Source organism: Sphaerodactylus townsendi, linkage group LG05, assembly GCF_021028975.2.
Source record: "Sphaerodactylus townsendi isolate TG3544 linkage group LG05, MPM_Stown_v2.3, whole genome shotgun sequence".
Lineage (NCBI taxonomy): Eukaryota > Metazoa > Chordata > Lepidosauria > Squamata > Sphaerodactylidae > Sphaerodactylus > Sphaerodactylus townsendi.
In genome coordinates this window covers 68562664-68585964 of record NC_059429.1, presented here as the reverse complement: position 1 = coordinate 68585964, position 23301 = coordinate 68562664, and the positions used below count along the sequence as shown (strand labels likewise).

Sequence of the window (23301 nt, the reverse complement as noted above, 5' to 3'; positions counted from 1 at the left end):
AATAGGAGGGGAAGCAGGGAACTTATACGTTACCTAAATACAACTGAAGAAGTTCTTGAAGAAGGCAAGGATCCCTATGCCAGCATGGGGACCCAAGCGAAGGACAATGTATCGCATCTCAAACCAACATGACCAAGAGAGGTTCAGGCTAGTATTGAGCACTGAGGCTCGGGCGTGCAGTATTTTTATACCCTTTTGTGCAGGTAAGGCGGGAAATTAGAACTTAGGTTTCGTTTCTCTGCAACTGCTTGGGGTTTCCTCACTGGACTCGCTGGGTTGAGCTAATTAGCAGCTCTATCTATTGTTTCTACTTCCCAGGACAATGGGGCCAATTGGTCCTTGATTCAAGTGAAACCTTGAATAGTTTATGCAGAGGTACTTCCTAAAGTTTCTGCCCAGAGTATTCAAATTTGGCTGAGGCATTTGTTATCAAGAAGGGATCGTTTTGTTAGGGCAATGACTGCGAACCTTTTAGAGACCGAGTGCCGAAACTGCAACCCAAAACCCACTTATTTATTGCAAAGTGCCAACATGGCAATTTAACCTGAATACTGAGGTTTTAGTTTAGAAAAAACGGTTGGCTTTGAGGTGTGCGTTGCTTGAGGTAAGATTGGTGGTAGTTGGTGGCTTTGCTTTGAAGCAGAAAACTACCTCCTATTTGAACTTTGCCTGATACTGTGTCTGTTGATCTGTCTGGGAACCAGGTTGAGAATTAGATATCGCATACTTCCAAAAGCATTGGTTTTTCAGCAATGTTATAATTCTGTAAGTGTAAGGATCTCAGTCGTTCTTGTTTCCCTTACAGCCTAACCTGACCTTGACGGAGATTCTTTTGGCCGGGCGTTCGGCCAGGACCTGCACCAACCTTGTGAGAATGCTTATCTCGCTGTTGCATAGTAGAATTCCGTTCTCATGAGAACGGGGCAGGGGGGATGGGTTAGTCAGTATTATAACCTGTTGTTTGAGCGGGGCTGCTCATTCCTGCCATGTCGTGTGTGTGTGCTTTCCAGGATGTCTGAATAAACGGACTTATAATCAAAAGCCTTTTTATTTCTGCTTTGGAATTCCTTACAGTAATTTAAAGAAAGCTTTGTTTCATGTGAACATTTCTGTCAAAAGCAAAGATGAAAACTAACAGTTTTAGTGAAGATGATAGATAGCTTTGGTCAGATAAAAAATCCCAGGAAATTCTGAAGTTTGCATATTTCACTAGAGTCAAATTTGTTTTTCATTGTCTGTTTGTACTCAACCCTTTCAAAACACTCAGCTCTTCATGAGTCTTTTTATTACTGTATCATAGGCCCCTTCCGCACACGCAAAATAATGCATTTTCAAACCACTTTCACAACTGTTTGCAAGTGGATTTTGCTGTTCCGCACAGCTTCAAAGAGCACTGAAAGCAGTTTGAAAGTGCATTATTCTGCATGTGCGGAATGAGCCATAGACTCATATATATGTGCTGTTTCAGGGCTTAGTAAAGAGTCAAAGAAAGCTCCTGGTGGCAACATGTAACTGAAGAATATGAACCTTTCTGTGATGAAGTAAGGAGTGTGTTTGGTAAGACAGAGAGGTTATTGCTTCAAGTTGATCACAGTCACCTCTTTCTACAACTTGAATGGCCTAGATAAACCTGTTCCAGCACTGGGTGTTACAATAATTAAATAGTGACTGTGTTTTTACCCTTTCAGTTTCTACTTCTATGTGGAACTCTTCTGCTTAAATTGTACTATAATTTTAATCATGTTTATTATATGTTAGATCATAATTAAATTTGTGTGTGGCATAAATACACATATATGGAAATGACTTCATCATGAAAAACAAAAATTAGCTTTGCGCTAACAGAAAAGAGGGGGTGGAAGAGGGGACATTTTATATGCCTCTGTATCTTAGTATGTGCTCTCTGCCAAAGACTAGCATGACCTACTTTACAACAATAGCAGAAGAATCAAACTGAGGGAGTGTTTTTGTAAAACTGTCTTAAATTGACCATGAATACTACCTACATTTTTGTTTGTAGATATCACTTTTAAAAATAGCAACTGTGTTTCTGAGACTTAAGGTGGTATTTTCTCCTTTTACTTTCTGTTTAGATAATTAGCACCATGGAGCCTCAGGTGTCCAATGGCCCTACATCCAATACAACCAATGGACCTGCCAGCAACAGTAGGAACTGCCCTTCCCCTATGCAGACTGGGGCTGCTACGGATGACAGCAAAACCAACCTCATAGTCAACTACTTACCCCAGAACATGACCCAGGAAGAGTTCAGGAGCCTTTTTGGGAGCATTGGTGAAATAGAGTCCTGCAAGCTTGTAAGAGACAAAATTACAGGTAAAACGATTAAATGTTTTTGACATTTCTTGTCATTAGCTTATCTAAAGTATCAAAATTTAAATAGTATTCATTAATCTTTGGTATAACTATTATAAATTTGTGTGGGGGTGTGGTTTATGATCATTCTCTCATTCATCCACATGCAAATGATATGTGAGAGCTATGAGCATGAGAGTTGAAGGCAACTAGTTGGCTATATACATCAGCTAGGCAGTACATGTATATGACTACATGCCAAACACTGAGTAGATACTAACTGAACAGAGTAGGATAATTATTGAATTTGTGTATCCTCCCCCACAAATTTAGAGGCTGGCCTGACCCTCTAAAGCTATGCATCACGACTCCAGGGAACTCCAGGGAAAGTGAGCCCTTTTTGCAACATGCATCTGACTTTGCTAAAGTCAAAAAGCAAAGTCATATCTCATAATTTAATATTGTTTTCAGATTTAACATATTTTCAGTTAGTGATGATTCTTAAAAAATAGAATCAGGGTAAGCATTCACCCCCTACATCACTAGATATCATTTCATTCCTAATACTTCCCTGTTTGGTATCTCTTAAAAATTCAAGTTAACCTGTTTCTTTATTAATTATAGTACAGTAGCTCATCTCTTGTTTTGTGTTCTTGAGATTTGAGTGGACTGTTTGCTGACATATTTAGGGGAAAAATTTTGGAATGGTTATTATTTTTTTTCAACATTGGTTTGATTCAGTACTACTATATTAGTTTCATGTTAATGACTATGAGGGGCAGTTTAGAATGTAGAAGCAAACTTCTCTATTTAGAGAGCTGTCAGGATTTACATGAGACGGCTAAATGCAAAACACAAGGCCAGGATTCACTGTTTAATGGAAGGGAGGAAAGTATCACTGTAGTAATGGAAATGCATCTAAGACAGGGTGATTCAGGAAAGGGTTTGCTGAAAAGTGAGTCTCTGAGGAAATATGTGTGGATTGTTGAATCGGGAATGGAAGGCTATTCTAGCTATAAAGACCAATGTGACATAAGATACAATGGAACCTGAGAAAGAGGATAAATAGTTGAGTCCTGAGGAGAAAGCAAGGAAATGCACAAGAGGGAGGGAACATAGTTGAAGATAGAACTTCAACAGCAAAGAAGAAAAGCAATCATGGAATGCGAGAGGAGAAGAGCAACATGAAGAGCAGGTCAGGGAGTATCAGGTGTTCGTGAACTGCATAGACCAAAAGAGTTGGAACTGATATTTCAGAGATTGAAGGGGAAGACAGAAAGCAAGAATATAGTAATTTAGTGCATGTGTGAAAAGTATACAAATAGAAATGGGATGTTATGAATTTGTTTGAGGGTTGCAAACTCCAATAAAAGAGATCATGGAGTGGTTGAAGTGGAAACTTTGAATAGTTAGAGAACTGTTCAAAATAAATGGGTTGTGAAGCAAAGAAAATTGCAGGCCTAGTTGGTGATTATAGCCTGATGGAAAAGCATGAGGCAATGCTGTTATGGTATGGTATACACTGACTGAAAGAGAGAACCAATATGGGGTGGTGGTTAAGAAGTGATGGACTTAATCTGGTGGACTGAGTTTGATTGCCCACTCCTCCACATGAAGCCTGCTGGGTGCCTTTGGGCCATTCAAAGCTCTTTCAGAACTCTCTCATCCCCACCTATCTCATAAGGTGTCTATTGTGGAGAGAAGAAGGAAAGGTGATTGTAAGCTCCTTTGACACTCCTTAAAAGTAGAGAAAAGCAGGTTTTAAAAACCAAAAAGTTGAAGAAGTACAAATCAAAAGAGAATGTTAGTTTCAAGGCTTATACATCAACATCTCTTGGTAGCTTCCAGTTGCACCTTTTGTCTTTTCCAGAAATTACAAAGTAACAAGGATCTAAAGTGGTTAGTACAGTCCTGGATTGTAGGTTCTCATTCCATTTTTGAAGAGTCTGAACCTCCAGCATCAGAAGATAGAGTAAGGCTTCTATTCTGAGACAGACTTCTAGTTGCCAACAATACTGTCCAAAGTATCCTGTGATTAGAATACGAAAATACTACAGATGACAGAAATTCCTATACCGTTAAATTTTTTTCAGGAGTACTGATGAGAGTTGGAACAGTTTATCTATAAATTGTGATGGAGATTGTTTTGTATTGACTATTTGACAAGTTTTGGTCATATATGGTAGTTTCTGGACAAAAACAGAGAAGTTATAGTGGCTTTATGTCAGAACATCCATGCACTCTCATCTTGAGAAATACATTGTATATTGCTCTGATTCAGTTGGACTGTAGGAAATGGTTCATATTTATAGCCCATATTTGAGAATTAACTTGGTTAATGAAAACTTTAGTATGCTGTAAAGAATACTTAAATTGTAATAGGATAATGTTGATCCTCCAAAATAATCTGATGATTAATTCAGAGAGAAAAGGCTTGTTTGTCTTACAAAACCTTTTGGAAAAGGGTGTAAATAGTTTTATTATTTCTGATAAGTAGTTAAATGGTTATTGCTGGGTTGGCTATCCTTAACTGATTATATTTACAGGTATATGTTCACTGCTAGAACCTTGCCATTTAAAATATTTTCATCCTACTGTTGCCTGGTACTAACGCTTAGAAGTCTTTTTGCTATTTTGCAGACCATTTGAATGCTAACTGTTTCATAACGTTGCTCTGTTTTGAAATTATACAGGGATTAAACAAGTATATTATTTTACTGAAAAAAATACTAATTTAGTAGTACTTAGAACCAAGTTCAAAAGGAATGACAGCTTTTGAGGCAGCCTTTAATTTGGATATCAGAAACAGAATTGTAAACTTCCATTTTGCTTGGTAGTTTCCAAGAACAGGCAGAAAAAGCCACTGATTCATACCACATATGATTTTTAAGCAGGCATATTTTATTTGGCAAAGTGTGTTTGCAACAGGGAAAAATATCAAATTCTAGAATTTTTAAGAAAGTGAGAGCAAAAAGAGATCAAAGACATTTGGTTTCATCTGGCAGGGATATTTAATAAAAGCAGAACTTCTAGTTGTAAAGTGTGCTTATTAAATTCTTCATTTACACTACCTAATTAATTCTAGCATTTTAAATTAACAATGAAACTGGTCCCTGCTGTATCGTTTCATAGCTACAGCATATTTCAACCAATAACGCAGTAGTGAGGTTTAATCAGCTACTCTCCCAACCCTGCAACAACAACAAAATATCTGAGCACAAACTCTGGATTGGGACTGGACGTGTGAGAGTTGAACGTAACACTGATTTGAACTGGTTGCGCTCTCTCTCTCTGTCTCACACACACACACATATATATGCATGTATGCTGTTTTTGTGTTCGTGTGTGTTGTGTGTGTGTGTGTGTGTGTGTGTGTAGAGAGAGAGAGAGAGAGAGAGAGAGAGAAGTGGCACTTCATATTGTTACTAATGGCTCAAATAAGAAATTTCTTTAAACCATTGTAAATTTCTTTAAACCATTGGAATCCTTTAGTGCCATAGAGGTAGGGTATTTGGTTTCCTTTGTGTAAGCTGAATGCTGGGTCTGTGTTGTGTTGATAAGCTTTAGAGAAGCATCACATGGACTAATTTTAGAACAAGTGCAGGCCATCTGCAGATCAAGGCACTTTCCCTTCTCATACTATTGGGCCAAGTCTGTTGTAATTTTTATCTAACTTTTCCTACTCTGGGGAAGAGGCCATTCCATTCTAAATGATGAGATGAAAAAGCTACCATCTAGCAATGTGGAAACAAATAAAATAGTCTGAGTACTTGGGTTCAGTGCTCAATTTATGGTAAAGGATTGTACATGTACACTTAATTTCCCTTAATTTTCTTTCATGTAACTGGTGGTTAGCATTCCATTAAAATTAATTGTCCAATAAAATAATTACATGGAAAAATACTAATCCTGCTACAGGGAGTAACATAGCCATCTTCTATTTTTTCAATGATAGTGCTATTTCTGTGTCTGTTTATCCACAAATTATGGATTAAGTCAGTAGTTAGTTATCTGGTAAGTACTTTTAAGACAATCTTAGATAAATTTAAAAATATATGTAGTTTTATCATGAAATACTCCATGTCAGAGTTAAACAAGAAAAGATGCACAATGATTTAGAGGAAGAAAGAAAATGAAGATATATATAAAATGTACTTACCTTTCGTCAGGTTATGTGTTTAACACAAAATTCTGGAGAAAAATGTTCAGGTATATGCTAAAATCATGCCAAAGACCATATAGTTTTATATTAAGGTGACCAGATTTTTAATTTTGTAACGCAGGGGGCGCATGCGCACCCGCGCAGCCACAGGAGCACATTGCCTTTTGCGGCGCTCCCCGGTCAGGAAACAGGGAAGCGCCCCAGAAGGCAGTGCGGCAGCGCGGGAGGCGCATGCGGCTGCAGGAGCGCACTGCCTTTTGCAGCGTTCCCCGGTTTCCTGCCCTGTGAAAGAGAGGGGAAACCGGGGAGCGCCGCAAAAGGCAGTGCGCTCCTGCGGCCGTGTGTGCCTCCCACGCTGTCGCACTGCCTTCTGGGGCGCTTCCCTGTTTCCTGCCCTGTGACAGGGCAGGAAACCGGGGAACGCCGCAAAAGGCAGTGCGCTTCTGCGGCTGCGTGCACACTCCCGCTGGCGCACTGCCTAGTAATCGGGAAAATTTTAAAACCCCGCGGGACGCGGGACGCATTGCCAAAAAGCATGACTGTCCCGCCAAAAGTGGGACGGCTGGTCACCTTATTTTAAATCCAATTGGGTATGTTAATCTGCAATTGAAATTATTATTATTATTATTAAGACATAAAAATTTAAAAGTCTGTTATTTTGGCAGTTATGGTTCTCTTATTCCATGGCTGCAAGCTTTACATTGGAACTTGTATCAAAAGCATTTTGAAGCTTCAAGTAAAGTGTGACATTATACTGGTTGAGGAACAAAAGGCAGAAATTAACTGGGGTTTCTACAGTAGTGGGGAGTGTGAAATAATTTACCCCAAAAATCAGTATTAGGACGTCTATAGCATTCATAAATGACATGGAATTTATAGATGACACCAAATTCTTCAGGCAGGTGAAACTCCAGCAAGAGAAATCTTCGGAAAGGACATCTATATACGGCCTAAGTGGGCAACAAAATAGTAAATGAGATTCAGTATAAAGAAAAATGATACACAATTGAGCAAACAATTCCAACCATATATATACCTCGATAGAATCTTAACTGGTGATGATGTTTCAGACAAAAGGGCCTAGGTCATAGTGCATGTTCGAATGAAAATGTCAACTCATGCAGCAGCAGAAGACAAATTCCTTGTCAGCTCATGCAGCAGTCAGAAGACAAATTCCTTGCAATAGCCGCATGGAATCCCCATATTAAAATGCAGTGTGCCTCCAAATACAACTTGCTGGTGGATAAAGAATAAAAGAAGTGATATAGATTTCCTGGGGAAAAAGAATCCCAAAAAATTCCCAAATAGATCCTGATCTAGTTTAGCATGTTAATTTGATGTCCCAATAGTAGCAAAGATTTGAACTATAACCTAACAAATTCAGCATTCAGTTAAAATTTTTATTAGAACAATATTTATAAAAACTTAGACAATACAGCATGTAGATTGTTTATATTTTAAGAAAAAATCAAAGGCACTAAAAGCAGTTGATGTACTAATTGTCGCATACTCAAAGAACTATTTATAGATATACTGTTGACTTGGTTATCCATTTGTCTATTTCAACAACATTTACCTTTCTTTCATTGAGGTTACAGAGGCACCCCAGGTTCTTCTCAATGGTATTACTTGTAAGTTACATATCTGACTGGTGATTATAGTATTCTTTACACAATGTGAGAGGAGATATATAAATAAGAAGGAATTTTAGCTTTCATTCTTTATTGCTATAAGTTTGATTTTTCTTGCAGCTATAGCAAAAATAGACATAGGAAACAAAAGAATTAGTGTCTGATAGCAAAAATATTAATTTATAGAAATCAGAAAAAGAATGTAACATAGTTAAAATCTTAGCCAGAAATGTAATCCTGGGTTCTGAATACAGAGGTCAGGTATAGATCACACTAACCCCCTACATAAGAAGGGACTTGCTTATTTCTGTCTTTCCTTGTTGGGAAATAAGTTCCTATAGCTATACAATCACATTATACTGGCAACTCCTCAAGTTTTCAGATCCCAAATTAGACCATCTTCTTCTACAGCTCTAGTTGGATCTCTGATTTCATGCATACTAATTGTAGCCTGTGGTAAATGTGACTGTTCCCATCTTATTTTTTGATTAGCTTGAACCAAAGACAGAAGTAATCACTCCCTAGTTTATGTCCATCAGCTTTCTTGCTGGTGGGTCCTCTCTCGTTAGTTAAATAAAATTATATTCCTCACCAAAAATATAGCTGATAATTTTATTTGCTTCTCTTCCAGTCTAATGATGTTTTATCTGTAGCACTGAATAATAGGTTGTCATTAGGAATGATTGGAAAAAATACCATTTCTCCATATGCATTCTTATAAGTATGTAGATACTGATGAATCCTATAAATGAGTTGGAAAAAATTATAAGCCTATATAATGTAGCCTTGTCTCTCATGCAGTGTTCTCTTCAGATACTAGTCAAATTGATCACTAATACTCATATCATATTTTCTTCCATTTTGTAATAAATTGTTCTGGAAATATGGAGGCTTTTTCACAATATCTAGTTCTTGAAAAAAAAGACAAAAAATTAAACTGTTGGAAGTAAATCTGTATCTGATTATTTAGATGTTTCGCATTAGGGATGTTAAAACAAGAATACTAACATCTAAAACAGGCTTCTACTTTAACTGTGAACTACCATCAGCCATTTATATATCTGATGGTAGAGTTACCTGACATGAAATTTGTCTAGCTGGGAATTTTAATTTTGCATACCCTGCAAAATCTCACAGTGGGGAAAAAGGGGGGATTCTTAACATCATGGTCTTGTACCAAGATTTACTGCCCTAAAGTCGATTTTTAACTGTGAAAATCTTACTGTTATGTGACATGGCAAGTTGTACATACACAGAAGTTTAAATAGCCATGTAAAGACGAGATGCACTCACCAACCACATATACACATTTGACCTTCAAGAACAATTTGAACCCCAAAGAATGACAATTCCAAAAATTTACATTTCATTACTAAAAATTTAACATGCTGTTTCCAGTGACTAGAAAATTAGGATTGTAAATAGGGACAACGGAAATATCATTTCCCTGAAAATCACTTGGAATGAAAAAATTAGATTATTCACATATGCAATTAGTGTTTAGCCTGATCAAATGTCATTTTAGTACACAATTGTGCAAAAATATGTTCAGTGTGACATTTTTTAAACAATAAGTATTTTTCTGCTTTTTCTCCCAAATTGGTTTCACCCCCCCCATCCTAAATATTAATCATGGTTTAGAAAGAATGGTTTAAAACCCTTGAAGACTTGTTACGACAATGTAGGCACTAGTATATATGCTACTGGCAGGGCTCAAGGAATTTCCTGGGCTCAAGGGCTCAAGGAATTTCTTGAGAAAGAGATCGCCAATGTGACGCCCACCAGTATTTGCTCTTGCACCTACCCAAGCTTTTCCAGAAAGTGGGCAGGGCCATTGTAGGGCAGGGCTTACTATTGGAAGCCCTCATTTAAACGAAAGGGGTTTCCATGGGTACAGTAGAAACTACAGCCACTGGAGGATTAGGAGGTAAGCACCTAGATTTATGGTTCCAGTCCCCCTTCAGGCTACCCTTATCTGTTTTCCTCCTTCCATTTCTCCTTTTTAAATTCTTGTTATTCCCCATCTGTGATTCTTTAGCAAAGGATGGAGAACAGTATTGTGTCTGGTTCTACATCCAACACCAGCCATTTGGTGCTTGGCTTTTACTTCCTGTGGCAGCTATTTTGGGTGGCATTGTGTATTCCATTTCAAAATTCCAAAGGTGCTTCAGACTGAAAGTGAATGCACTGCATCTGAAGAGCCACTATCACGTGAACTAAGAAGAAGGCTTAAGAGAATATTAAAGGGACTTTACATAAACTTCAGTTCAGTTGAGTTGCGTTTCCAAAGTTTGGCCAAACACTTTGACATAGTACAGGTCTTAGGACAATCCGAGTATATGCTTGCCCCTGAGTTGCGCATAATGATGCCATGAAGTTAAAAATAAATTTTAGACTTTATGATTTCTTCTTCTAATACTCAGTTTTATCATGAGTCAGTCCCCCTTGGTCTTGAATTATTTTATTTTTATTTAAAAGTAATACTTAATGTGAGTTCATGTGTGCTTACATAGCTACTGTTGGTACAAGGTCAGACACTGGATTACTTTAACAGCTTACATGAGCTTGACCAACCTTTCCTGCATGCTAGAATTGATTAAAGTAAAAAAACCAATATAATTTATAGAACAGTGCAATACTTGGAGCTGAAGTTACATTCCCCTCCTCATGAGGATACATACTGATAAATATGAAGGCCAAGTGGACAGCATACAGCAAGAAGCACTGCTTGAATGCGTAACATAAATGGAAAGAAAAGGAGTATCATACTGTTGTGTAAACTATTTGATGCATTCTAAAATTCCCAGATAGGTTGTGAAATGGTATAGTTAGCCTGATCATGTCAGATCTTGAAAGCTATGATGGGTTGGTATTTGGATAGGAGACCACCAAGGAAGATTTCGTAGAGGAAGGCAATGGCAAGACTTCTCGCTTCTCTGCTTCCCTAGCTTGGGTCACCGTTAAGTCGTTCATAACTTGGTAGCACTTTATACATTCACAGCAGTGCAAAGATGTCTGCATGTATACCCAAAGGGTTTATCAATGGCTCTTGTAAGTGGTCATAATTAGCTCCATGGAGAGTTTGTTCAGTGATATTATGGTATTATGGTTAACCTCCAGGATTCTGTAAGACTGACCAGATGATTTTATCTATCCTGTTCTATTTTCTGCCCTTTAACTGACTTTCAGCATTCCATGCATCCTAAGCATGTTCAGTCATTACTAGACTCTTTTGCGTGGTTTTCTTTTTGTTAATTTGGTTAATTAATTTTTCTGCATTCTTGGAGAGTTGCCTAAATACATCAAAGCCCTTGTCTTGTTTGAGGGTTGTTGCTTTTTAAAATTCACCGAGTTTACGACTACATACAGGGTTGTATCCACTCAGTTTTTTTAATGCAACCTCACCTAATTCCTCTCCTTAATACTACGTCCCATATTCTTTTTACCATACAGGTCTCATGACCCCAGCAGTATAGCATTTTTCATGGTCCAAGGGGACCCTCTTCTCCCTTTTTTACCATCTGAGAAGCTGGTTAGAACATAAGAGCATAAGAAAGAGCCTGCTGGAACAGACCAGAGTCCATCTAGTCCAGCACTCTGCTACTCGCAGTGGCCCACCAGGTGCCTTTGGGAGCTCACATGCAGGATGTGAAAGCAATGACCTTCTGCTGCTGCTGTTCCCGAGGACCTGGTCTGCTAAGGCATTTGCAATCTCAGATCAAAGAGGATCAAGATTGGTAGCCATAGATCGACTTCTCCATAAATCTGTCCAAGCCCTTTTTAAAGCTATCCAGGTTAGTGGTTGAATCCAACCTACTGTGATTCTGCCACTATTTTACCATGAACTAATGGCAGGCAGTCAGTTAAAAATATTTGTCTTGTTACTAAACTAGCATGTTAACATTAAGTATGGTTAAGGTTTCGCAAGCCCCACAGTTTCAACTCAATAATTAGTTTTAATTTTGCTTCTCCCTTATGTAAATCATGCCCACAAATGTTTGTTTTGTGCCATTTTCAGTTTTCTCGTTATGATTTTTCCATTCAAATTAACATCTTTGTCAAGGTTATTTTTGTGGCAGTTGCCATAAGACAGTATGTAAAATGGCATGAAAGAACAAATTGGGAATATCAACCACATACAAAGATGCAACCCGCCCCCACCCCAAGCTTATAATTTCAATTTAATTGCATTTCAATTTTAATTTATACCCTACCTTATCCCCGAGGGGCTCAGGGCAGCTAACAACATGATAAAACAATACAATAAAATAGAATAACTAATAATAATAATAATAATAATAATAATAATAATAATAACAACAACAACAACAACAACAACAACAACAACAATAATAATAATAATAATAATAATAATGTAAGGAACCTCAAAGGACTCGAAACAAAGGAACTGAGTTCAGTACGTTTATTTCATAAACTTCAACGATCGCATTACACGGGATGCGGATTCTGACTTTCCCGGGCTTCAGGTATCGCTTTTACGGAACCTTCAGCCACCTCCCCCAAACGTCCCAGCAGTTTTCCCACGACAGAGCAGAAACAAGCTTCAAACACACAAGATAGCCACAGCAAGGTTAAGGCCCCAACCATCCCGGGCACGAAGCCCAGAACGAGGAATGCGTCAAGGCCAGGCAGAAAGAGCAGAAACTAACCCCCACCCTTACACTCCGCCTCCTCCACGAAAGCCCCCTCTCCCCCCGGTTTGAGAGGGAAAGCCTTATGAAAAGCAGCGATCAAAGGGGGGGCGTCAATATTTTCAACATACACCCATTGATTATGTCCTGAGGGATATCCCACCCAGGATACCAAATATTGCAGACGTTTGCATATGTAACGAGAATCCAGAATAGCGTCAATTTCGTAGTGCTTGTGGCCATCAACGATCACCAGCGGGGGAACCTCCGTTGGGTCGTGCCAAGCATCTGAATCTGGAGCCCGCTTGAGTAAGCTAGAATGGAATACAGGGTGAATGTTACTAAGAGAATTAGGCAACTCTAAACGAGCAGTCACATCGTTGATCACCTGGGTGATCCTAAACGGGCCTATAAATTTCTTGCCTAGCTTAGAATATTTATGCACATCCCTAAGGTTTTTGGTGGACAAATAAACCCACACCCCCACTTGCAGAGGAAAATCCATTCTATGTTTGTCCGCTTGTCTCTTTTGGGCTTCCTGCGCTTGCGAGAGCAAGGAAGCGACGGATTTCTAGCCTTAAGCTAGAGACCGGATCCAGTCACCAAAGTCAGGGGGTTGAAGCGCCTGATCGGGGAGCTGGGGTAACGGGGGAAACGAACGACCCGAGACCACTTCAAACGGAGTTTTATTGGTGCTGCTGTGAACCGCGTTGTTGTAGGCATATTCGGCGAAGGGAAGAAGCTCCGTCCAGTTATCCTGATGATAGTTGGTGTAGCAACGTAGGTACCTCTCAAGCGTTCTGTTGGTCCGTTCAGTCTGGCCGTCATTTTGCACGTGGTACGGGGCCGCCACAGCCGAGACCGTTCCCAACAACTCCAGGAACGCTTTCCAGAACTTAGATATGAACTGTGGACCCCTGTCGGAAATCACTCTCTCCGGCGATGAATGCAAACGATAGATATGTTGAATAAACAATTTGGCCAATTTAGGCGCCGAGGGAATGGTGGAACACGGAACGAAGTGCGCCTGTTTGGAAAAGAGGTCCACCACTACCCAAAGTACTGTATTACCATGGCTTTTGTGGAGATATGTGATGAAATCCATGGAAATCACTTGCCACGGCTGAGCCGCCGGGGGGATGGGGTGTAGTAATCTGTGCGGCTTAGTAGGGCTGGCTTTAGCCTCTGCACACGTCGGACACCCCTTTATGTATGCCTCAATGTCCTTGCGCATGGTGTGCCACCAAAACTGCCTTCTAAGTAGGTGAAGCGTTTTCAGAAATCCAAAGTGTCCCGCTTGTCGGGCGTCATGACCAGCCATTAGAACCTGCTTACGTAAGGCCGGTGGGACGTACCAGCAGTCTCCCCGTCTCCACACTCCCCCTTGTAACTGCAGGAGGGGGTCAGATTCCTCCTTCGGAAACGGGGATACAACGTCCGGAACCTGTACGGGGGAATGTTTCGGGGGCGTGACTGTCTGGGATCGGGTTACCGCCAAACCCAATTGAGAAGGTGTGAGAATGGTACGAGGCATGGCGCGTAAGGAAGTGTCCGTCCCCCTGGGGAGGCGGGATAGGGCGTCAGCTAATTTGTTACTATTACCAGGGAAAAAATGGACAGTGAAGTTGAATCTGGAAAAGAAATCCGCCCATCTTAATTGTTTGGCTGACATTTTGAGTGGAGTAGACAAAGCTGCCAAGTTTTTATGATCTGACCAGACTTGGAACGGGCGCACGGCGCCTTCCAGCCAATGCCGCCACGTAGACAAAGCCTCTTTAATGGCTGCAGTTTCTTTATCTCCAACTGTCCAGTTGAGTTCAGGGCCGGACAGTTTTTTCGATAAATAAGCACACGGTACAAGTTTGTTATCTTTATTTTTCTGCAAGAGTGCTGCTCCTAGGGCTTTATCCGAAGCATCGACATGTACGATGAAAGGCAAAGTAGGATCGGGGTGTTTCAAAATAGGTTCAGTAGTGAAAGCTGTCTTAAGAGCCTGAAATGATTTTTGACACTCAGGGGACCACGAAAGGGGAGCCCCGGGTTTCGACGCCTGGGGTCCCTTTCCTTTGGTGCACAGTAAATCTGTGAGTGGTAGAGCAAGCTTGGCAAATTGGGGAATAAAATCTCAATAAAAGTTCGCAAAACCTAGAAACGATTGAAGTTCCTTACGGGTGGTGAGTATCGGCCAATTCACTACAACTGCGACTTTTGCCGGGTCCATCTCCAGGCCCTCTGGAGAGATCCGATACCCTAGGTAATCCATGGAGGTTTGGCGGAAAGCACATTTGGACAGCTTTGCGAAAAGTGAGTTATCAAGCAGACGTTGCAACACATCCCTGACCAAACGTTCATGCTCTTCCATCGTTTGGGAATATATTAGAACGTCATCCAAATACACCACCACCCCCTTAAACAGAAACTCTTGTAGAACGTCGTTGATAAGAGACATGAAAGCCCCTGGGGCACCGGATAATCCGAATGGCATTACAAGATATTCCTACTGGCCAAATTTGGTATTAAATGCTGTTAAATGCTCGAAGCCCTCAGCAATTCGTACTCGGTAATAAGCCTCCCTCAGATCCAGTTTGGTAAAAATACGCCCCTTTCCCAAGGCATCGAGCAAGTCCTTGATGAGGGGCAAAGGGTATTTATTTGACAACGAAACAGCGTTGAGACCATGATAATCAGTGCACAGACATAGGGTTCCATCTTTCTTTTTCACAAACAGAACGGGTGCTGCGTGGGTGCTCTTTGTGGCTCGGCGGATGAAACCGCGAGCCAGATTCTTATCGAGAAAGGCTCGAAGCTCCTTCTCCTCGGCTGGGCTCATCCGATATATTCTACCTTTTGGAAGTTGTGCCCCTGGGACCAAGAGGATTTTACAGTCTGTGTCCCTATGGGGGGGGGAGTTGATCGCATTCCTGTTCTGCAAAGACCTTGGCTAAGTCCCAGTACTGTTTGGGAACCCCGGCCAGTTCTGGGCTCGGGTCACTGGCTAAAGCCATTGCCTGGGGTGACTCAGGATCTTCTTTAGCCTCTGCCGGTGGCTCACCCTCGTGCATGTGATCCCCACAAGGGGGATCGGTGAATCGGACTATGCGTTGCCCCCAGAAGATGGTGGGTTCATGGGAGAGGAGCCAGGGCATGCCCAGCACTATGGGATGTTTGGCGACTGGAGCCAAAATGAAGCTACGTCTTTCCCAGTGTTCAGCACATCGCAGAAGCACTGGTTGGGTCTTGAAATGGGCCGGACCGTCGGTGCCCAGCGGGCTGCCATCCATTTGAGTATAGGGAATTGGTTTGGCCAATGCTATATGTTCGAGCCCTAGCTGCTCAGCCACCTGAGGCTTCATAAGGCAGTGGGAGCAACCGGAATCTACGAGAGCTCATGCCAGAATATGGGTGTGCTTGGAGGTATTGGTTAGCGTGGTCATAATAGTTATGGGGGCTCCCCCTTCACTCACCGCATCTGGCACAGGAAAATCTTCCGCGGGACCGGACGAAAGGCTCACCCCTTCAGGTTCGGTGTCATCGATCTCCCCGAGCTCGTCATCATAGGTGGTTTGCGCAGCTCCTTGGGGCTCCGTCTTGCGAGGAGTCCGTGCCGTTGACTTGCGGGGTGCGGGGACAGGCGCCTTTTGTTTTTTCGGGCAGTTGGCCGCCATGTGGCCCGGGCCCCCACAATATAGACATAACCCGAGGCGGCGGCGCTCAGAGGTGGATTCGGCTGCCGGCAGTCCTGCACTCGCCTTCTTTGGTGGGACGGTGACCGTCGTTGCCGGTTTGGCAGGAGGTTTGGCAGGAGGTTTGGTCGGAGCGGTTTTCCCCGTCTTGGATCGATTAAGACGGGCCGCAATAAGATTGCCGGTGGTAATCCACTCCGTGATGGTCTGGGGTTCGCGCACCATGCATGCCCAGGTGCAGATTTCCTCCTCGACAGCGTCGTGGAAGTATTCACATTTCATGCGTTCGGGCCAGTCCGGGAGCTTGCTCGCGGCCAACCGGAATTCGCTGGCGAACTCTGTAAAGGTTTTGTTTCCCTGCTTGAGAGTTTTAACAGTCTTGATGGCTTTGTTCACCTCTTCCGGATCTTGAAAACGGAGTTGCAACCCTTGAAGTAAAGCTGCCACGGTTTGCAGTTCAGGGGCCCCTGGAACTCCATGCAATTCCACAAACCATTCCGCCACGTCTCCATCCAGCACGGACCCGATGTCACGCATCTTCTCGGCTTCGGACCTATAAAGATCATCAAACTCAAGCATGTGTGCGTCGAGTTGTAGGATGAAGTATGGCAATCTGGAAGCTGTCCCATCAAAACGTGCCGGGATGTGAGGGCGAGGGTAACCCCTACCGGCTCGTGGAACTGGGGCCGGAGCTTGCGCAGGCGGTGGTTGCGCCCCTGGACCAGGGGCTGGAGGTTGCACCGGGAGCAGGACTCTACGCTGGGGTAGGGGAGCGGTGCGATCCGGGGCGATGGGTCGTTGAGTCGCGCCACCGGTGCCGGGTAGAGCCACTGGTGGCGCTTCGAGATCTCTCCGGAACGTCGCCTCCCTTGCCGCCAACTCCCTCTCACGACGTGTGAGAGCCTCCCGTTCACGTTGCAGTCTGTCCCGTTCTCTACGTTGCAATTCCGCCTCGACAGCGCCTTGGTTTTCCAGCGCTTTAAGGCATTCGCGTTGGCGCTGGAGCTCGAGTCGGGAGTGTTCTAGGACTTGGTCACGGGAGGTGAGGTCTTTGAGGAACTGGTCTCTTAGGACGTCCTTCTCTCGGGAAAGTTCCGCTTCCGCGGCTCGGCGCTGCTGTTCACGTTCTTGTTCTAAGGCTTCACGCTCTTTCTCGAGAGCCATCCGTTCCTGCTCCCAGTCCCGTTTGGTTCTCTCGAGAGCCTCCATCTGTTCCCAAAGATCCGAAACCAGGGGACGCCGTGTGTCCACGGCCGGTAGGGCAGTAGCCCCCATCAACTCAGGTCTGGAGGTGCGGGCACCGTCCAGGGGCATGGCCGCCGCTTCTTCGAGATCCGATAAGTCCGGAGGGTCGCGGGTACGGGCATCTTCCGCGAACGTGAGTCGGAGTCTGGAAGTTTTAGGTAACTCCAACACTTCCTCCTCAGAGTCCTGGGTCGTTGGGGGGCGCGAGCCTTTTGGGCGCGCTCCGGTGCTCTGCCAGTGATCTTCGGGAGGGGGATCCTTGAGGTATTGATCCAGGAACCTTGCCAGGGACTCTTCTGTGTCCCCGTGGATGGTTGATACCCCGATTTCCTCCTCCACCCGTCGCATCACCGGTTTGTAATCCATATGTTGGCGAGTGGTGATATGTTGCCCCAGAGGGGCGCGATCCATCGACACTCCACCACCAGGATCGTAGAAATCCTGACGCACTTCCAGGCGGCCGGCCGAAACCAGGCGCCGAGCCATCAGGGGGGCTTCTTCCAATTGCTCATGCAGCTGGAGGAAGGCTAAGCTCCGGCTGAGCCGAGGCTTAGAGAGGGTCACCAGGGAGACGGGTTCCGCTGGCTCCTCCAGAGAGACCGTTGCGTGGAAGGAAGATATGGAGCCCTCTTTGGGGGCTACCACAGTCTTGTCGCCTTCCAAGTGCGACGAACTCTCGGTGTTCAATCCCTGCATGTCGTTGGGCATCAGGGATTCACAAAACGGAAGGATAATGGTAGCGACCCAAAATCAATCCGAAGATAGAGATGTGAGAATCCGCATAATGTAAGGAACCTCAAAGGACTCGAAACAAAGGAACTGAGTTCAGTACGTTTATTTCATAAACTTCAACGATCGCATTACACGGGATGCGGATTCTGACTTTCCCGGGCTTCAGGTATCGCTTTTACGGAACCTTCAGCCACCTCCCCCAAACGTCCCAGCAGTTTTCCCACGACAGAGCAGAAACAAGCTTCAAACACACAAGATAGCCACAGCAAGGTTAAGGCCCCAACCATCCCGGGCACGAAGCCCAGAACGAGGAATGCGTCAAGGCCAGGCAGAAAGAGCAGAAACTAACCCCCACCCTTACAAATAATAATAATAATAATAATAATAATAATAATAATAATAATAATAAATGTATTAGAACTAGAAATAAGACCAGAATACTCAGATGGCGACTTAAACATGGCAACAGCAGCACTAAAACAATACTTCAGAACATCGATATGAAATCCCTACCATAGCAATACAGCAAATCAATATGTTAACAATAATACAATAACACTAACAATATATTAACATATGAAAAATCAATACATGGTGGACAGTCAAAACATTTACAATAAATCAATACATTTAAAACAGTACGTTTAACAATACATCAATCCATTTACACTACTCTAATAGGATTAAACTACTATTAGGACTAAAACTTCCCACAATATATCCGTAGCTACCCCACTGTACTACCCCACTGGGAATAAACACAGTACTACCTAAGGGAACAAAATTAACCTACAAAGGGGGTCAGAACTAAACTAATCATACTAACTAACAACTGTATTGACCCCAGTCACAATCCCTAAAATAGTCTAATTAACTCTGCTTTTTCTAAGAAAAACCCTGTTTGACCAGAGAAGACATCGTGACCAGCTAAATCCAGCCCTGTAAGCTAATTGCAGCTATTGGACATCTTTGCATTGAGGATGCAGATCTAGTTTATCAGTCACAGATTAATACTTAAAACCTCCGTTTGAATAGGATTTAAAAGACCATCGGAAGTGATTGCCAGGAAGAAGACTGACTGAATAACTTTCCCTGATAAAGGTTGCTGTTTGTATAAATCTAAATGTACTCACCATGTACATTTCAGGTTGGGGTCTAATTCAAACACAAAGAAATTTGCTAGTTATCTGATTGTATGTTTGAAATATGTTGTCATGGTAATTTTTTTCGTACTTTCCTTCGTGCATTAAATCTTGCAGTCCTTTAGGAGTTGATGCAGTCACAGGGAAATTGTACTGCAATCTTTTCTGGCTTGCAGGCACTTTTGGAATTCCGACACAGGATGGTAGACACAATCATAGAATGGCTGCCAAAGGAGGTGGAGCCAGCCACAATGGCTGCTGTGGGAGGTTGTGCATAACTTGAACAGTTATACTTCAACATTTCAACTGACAGCTTTGCTTAATAGGAGGCCTTCTTAAACATATTGTTCAAATATATATTGCATACATACCACATAATTATACATATTGAACTAGCTAAGAAACTCTCATCTGTCAATGTCATTCATTTTCTAGGCATCTGCATTTTGCAGAAGGAAAAGCAAAAAATGGTTTTTTTCCTGGCTATCCTTTTTATACAAGTCCTTCTTTCACCTTCAGGTCACCTCCAGGCTGGACTATTGTAACTTGCTCTACGTGGGCCTTCCCTTGCAGCTTGTCCAGAATGCAGCGGCCCGTCTTCTCACGGGTGGTTCAGTTAGAGATCATATTACCCCCATGTTGTTCAGCCTGCACTGGCTCCCAGTGGAGTTCCAGATTATCTTCAAGGTGTTGGTATTGACCTTTAAGGCCCTTTACTTACCTGCGAGACCACCTTACCCCATATGTCCCGAGTCACTCTCTCCATTCGGCAGAGGTGAATTTACTGGTGGTCCCTTGTCCCTCTATGATGCGGCTAGCCTCCACCTAGGCCAGGGCTTCTACAGCCCTGGCCCCTGCCTAGTGGAATGCTGTTCCTCCAGCTGTTAGGGGAGCTTGGGGAGTTCCACAGAGCCTGTAAAACCTAGCTGTTCCACCGGGCTTTTGGAGAGGCTGGCCGCTGAGTCTGCCCCTCTCTGTTGCCCTATATGTCATTGGCTTATCTGAAAATCTGCCAGTCCCCTCCCGGGGTTTTACCAGATGTCATCCACCTAATTTATTAATTATGGAAGGTTATTGCTGCTACTGTTTTTATTGTATTTATTGTTTTCATTGGGATTATTCGATTGTTTTAGTTGCAATGTCTGGTTGCCTGTAAAGCACCCTGAGCCCTTCGGGGATAGGGTGGTCTAATAAATAGATAGATAGATAGATAGATAGATAGATAGATAGATAGATAGATAGATAGATAGATAGATAGATAGATAGATAGATAGATAGATAGATAGAAAATAATAATAATAATAATAATAATAATAATAATAATAATAATAATAATAATAATAATAATAATAATAATAATAATAATAATATAGATTCCTATAAACACAGGGCAAGGCAGAAGGCAGAAGTAAGGCAAAGTCAGTGGAAGAAGGGAGTAACCCAAGCAGCAGTCTTGGCTCTCTCACAGCCAGAGTTGAAATCTTGCCCCTCTGCTCTCTCACAGCCTGTGTGGCAGTCTCGCTCGGTCTTTTTCAAGATATTTCCCTCACTGCCCCCCCTCTTTCCCAGTCCTGAATGGTGGTCTTCTGTTCATCCAGAGTGGCTCTCTCACTGGTCTCTCATGGTTGATAAAGAGATTCTGAGCATCTTCAGTTGATAGAATAATCCTGTGTTCTCCCAGAGCAGTCTCCTTCTACCTCCCTCTCATTCTCAGTCTGTTGGCATGGTGGTTGCTCCTGGGGCAGCCCTCTCCCAGGTGCGATGGTTCTTCCCGGCTGGTGTAATTGGTTTCCTGAGGAATTCAATCGAGTGACTCTCTTGAGGTGGCTCTCTCACCCACCCACCCTTTTCTCACATAGCTGGCATGGTGATTTCTCTCGGATTGGTGCTCTCACCACCCTCTGATTTTCACACCAATGGAGTGTTGGTTTCCCCTGGGTGCTTCTCTCACCGCCCCCCCCCCCCCAGCGCTTGCACAGTTTGTATAGTAGTCCTTCCTGGGGTAGCTGTCTCACTGCTCCCCAGTGTCCTTGCATAGTGGGGGTGGTCCTTCCTGGGGCAACTCCCTCTCCAACTCAGGACCTCCACCATTGTCCCCAGCATAACCCAGCCGTTGCTGAGCTCGCCATTTAGAGAGCATGACTGCTCCCAACTGTCTGTTAACCCAGCAATCATTCCGGGGGTCCACAGTTAAGCAACAATGCCTCATTGCACTGCTCTCAGAACATTGTTTCGAAAAGGGCAGTCAAAAACTTCTTAATTAATCCTAGGTCCTAAAAACTAACCAGAGCATCTGAGTTGTTAAACCGCTCCGGGCGCCATCTTATTGTATATGTTTAATCAAAAATACATTGTTGTATGGGGCCATTAACTATGGTTGAGTTCTGATGTTTGAAATATAGTAATGGCATTAGGAGACCATATCTGGCAAGTGAATGTGCAGAGATCTTTCATGTGCAGTTGTACATTTGGATTCTTTCTCCAGTGGTTTTCCTTCTTTAAGTCCTGCTGAGGCTTTTGAGAACAGATACCCATATCCAAAATGCAGAGGTTATTCAGTGAACTGCCATTTGTTATCCACACAGAAATGATTAAAAGTTTATTTTTACTTAACTGTGAAAATTATAACTTTGTTCATATATCTTGAACCAGTGCAGTTATAATGGCTAATATTTTAAATACATTGTAATTATTTATAAACTCCAGAACTTCAGCTTTTTGCCAGCTCTTGGTTTATATATCTGGTAAAGATTTTGAAGAGTATTCTCCTAATGTTAGGAGACCATCTGTTATCATTGGCTCCCATTTATAAAGTATTAACCATCCAGCCTAGCAAAGGAATGGTCAAAAGTTATGGAATTCAATTAGCAAAATATTTCTATAGTTTGATTACAAAGCTACTTAATCAAATTTAGCCTCCTTAAAGAAAAGATAACTACTTCAGCTAACCTGAAGTCGAAGGTGATAAATGCCTTTATTGGTAGAGTTAGATTCAAAACAACAACAACAATGCCGAGTCACGTTTTTTAAAAAGATATAAGCAGAGCCCTTTCTAGCTTCTAGATAATGCTTAAGGTAAAGCCAATCTAAAAGTTCAAATTGAGGATGAGGAATTTGATCCTTTGAGGGAGGGTCTTATCTTTTTAACTATTCTCAAATGAACAAGAACACCTGGAATCAATAAGGCATATCCCAGGGTTTCCAACAGAACAAAGGGGAAACCATATGATGCTTGTATCACCCTTTATCATATGATTTTTTTTGTTTTATGTCCATCCCCTTCCCCATTTATTTGAGCAGTGTTGACTTGATTTGGGAGTGTGTTTCACTAGCAGAAGCAAATGGATAAAAACCCAGCAGATTTTCCTATTATTTTTTCCACTGTTGTCAGAGTGGCCTTCTCCACAGACTGCATTTACCCCATATTTTATGTGTTGTCAGTCCAATCACTTTTCATGCCTCCCTTCCAAACATTGTTTATATCCAGTTTAGTCAGTTTCATCTTGAGGCAATTCATATGTGTGTGTGTGTGTGTGTGTGTGTGTGTGTGTGTGTGTGTGTGTGTGTGTGTGTGTGTGTGTGTGTGTGTGACACCAGTCATGATGTGGGGAATGATTACTCTAATTTTTGGCAAGTGACCTAGCTCAATCTGCCCTGATTGTTCATGGCAGCCATGGTTCTCCATGGTTGTTCATGGCAACCATGGTTCTCCTTTCAAAAAACTACCCCATACTGCTTTGA

At 42.5% G+C, this 23301-nt stretch overlaps 1 protein-coding gene across 5 annotated transcripts in view; it reads left to right on the top strand.

Moving 5' to 3' along the window:
• The window catches only part of ELAVL4 (ELAV like RNA binding protein 4), a 139287-nt gene that overhangs the window by 52984 nt on the left and 63002 nt on the right, over positions 1-23301 (top strand). For all 5 annotated transcript variants that reach the window (XR_007244452.1, XM_048495708.1, XM_048495709.1 and 2 more), the window contains exon 2: positions 2094-2334. Coding sequence is in view for 4 of the 5 variants with exons in the window: in XM_048495708.1 (XP_048351665.1) it covers positions 2094-2334 (241 nt within the window). In the remaining variant the exon portion in view is untranslated. The remainder of the gene's footprint in view (positions 1-2093; positions 2335-23301) is intronic.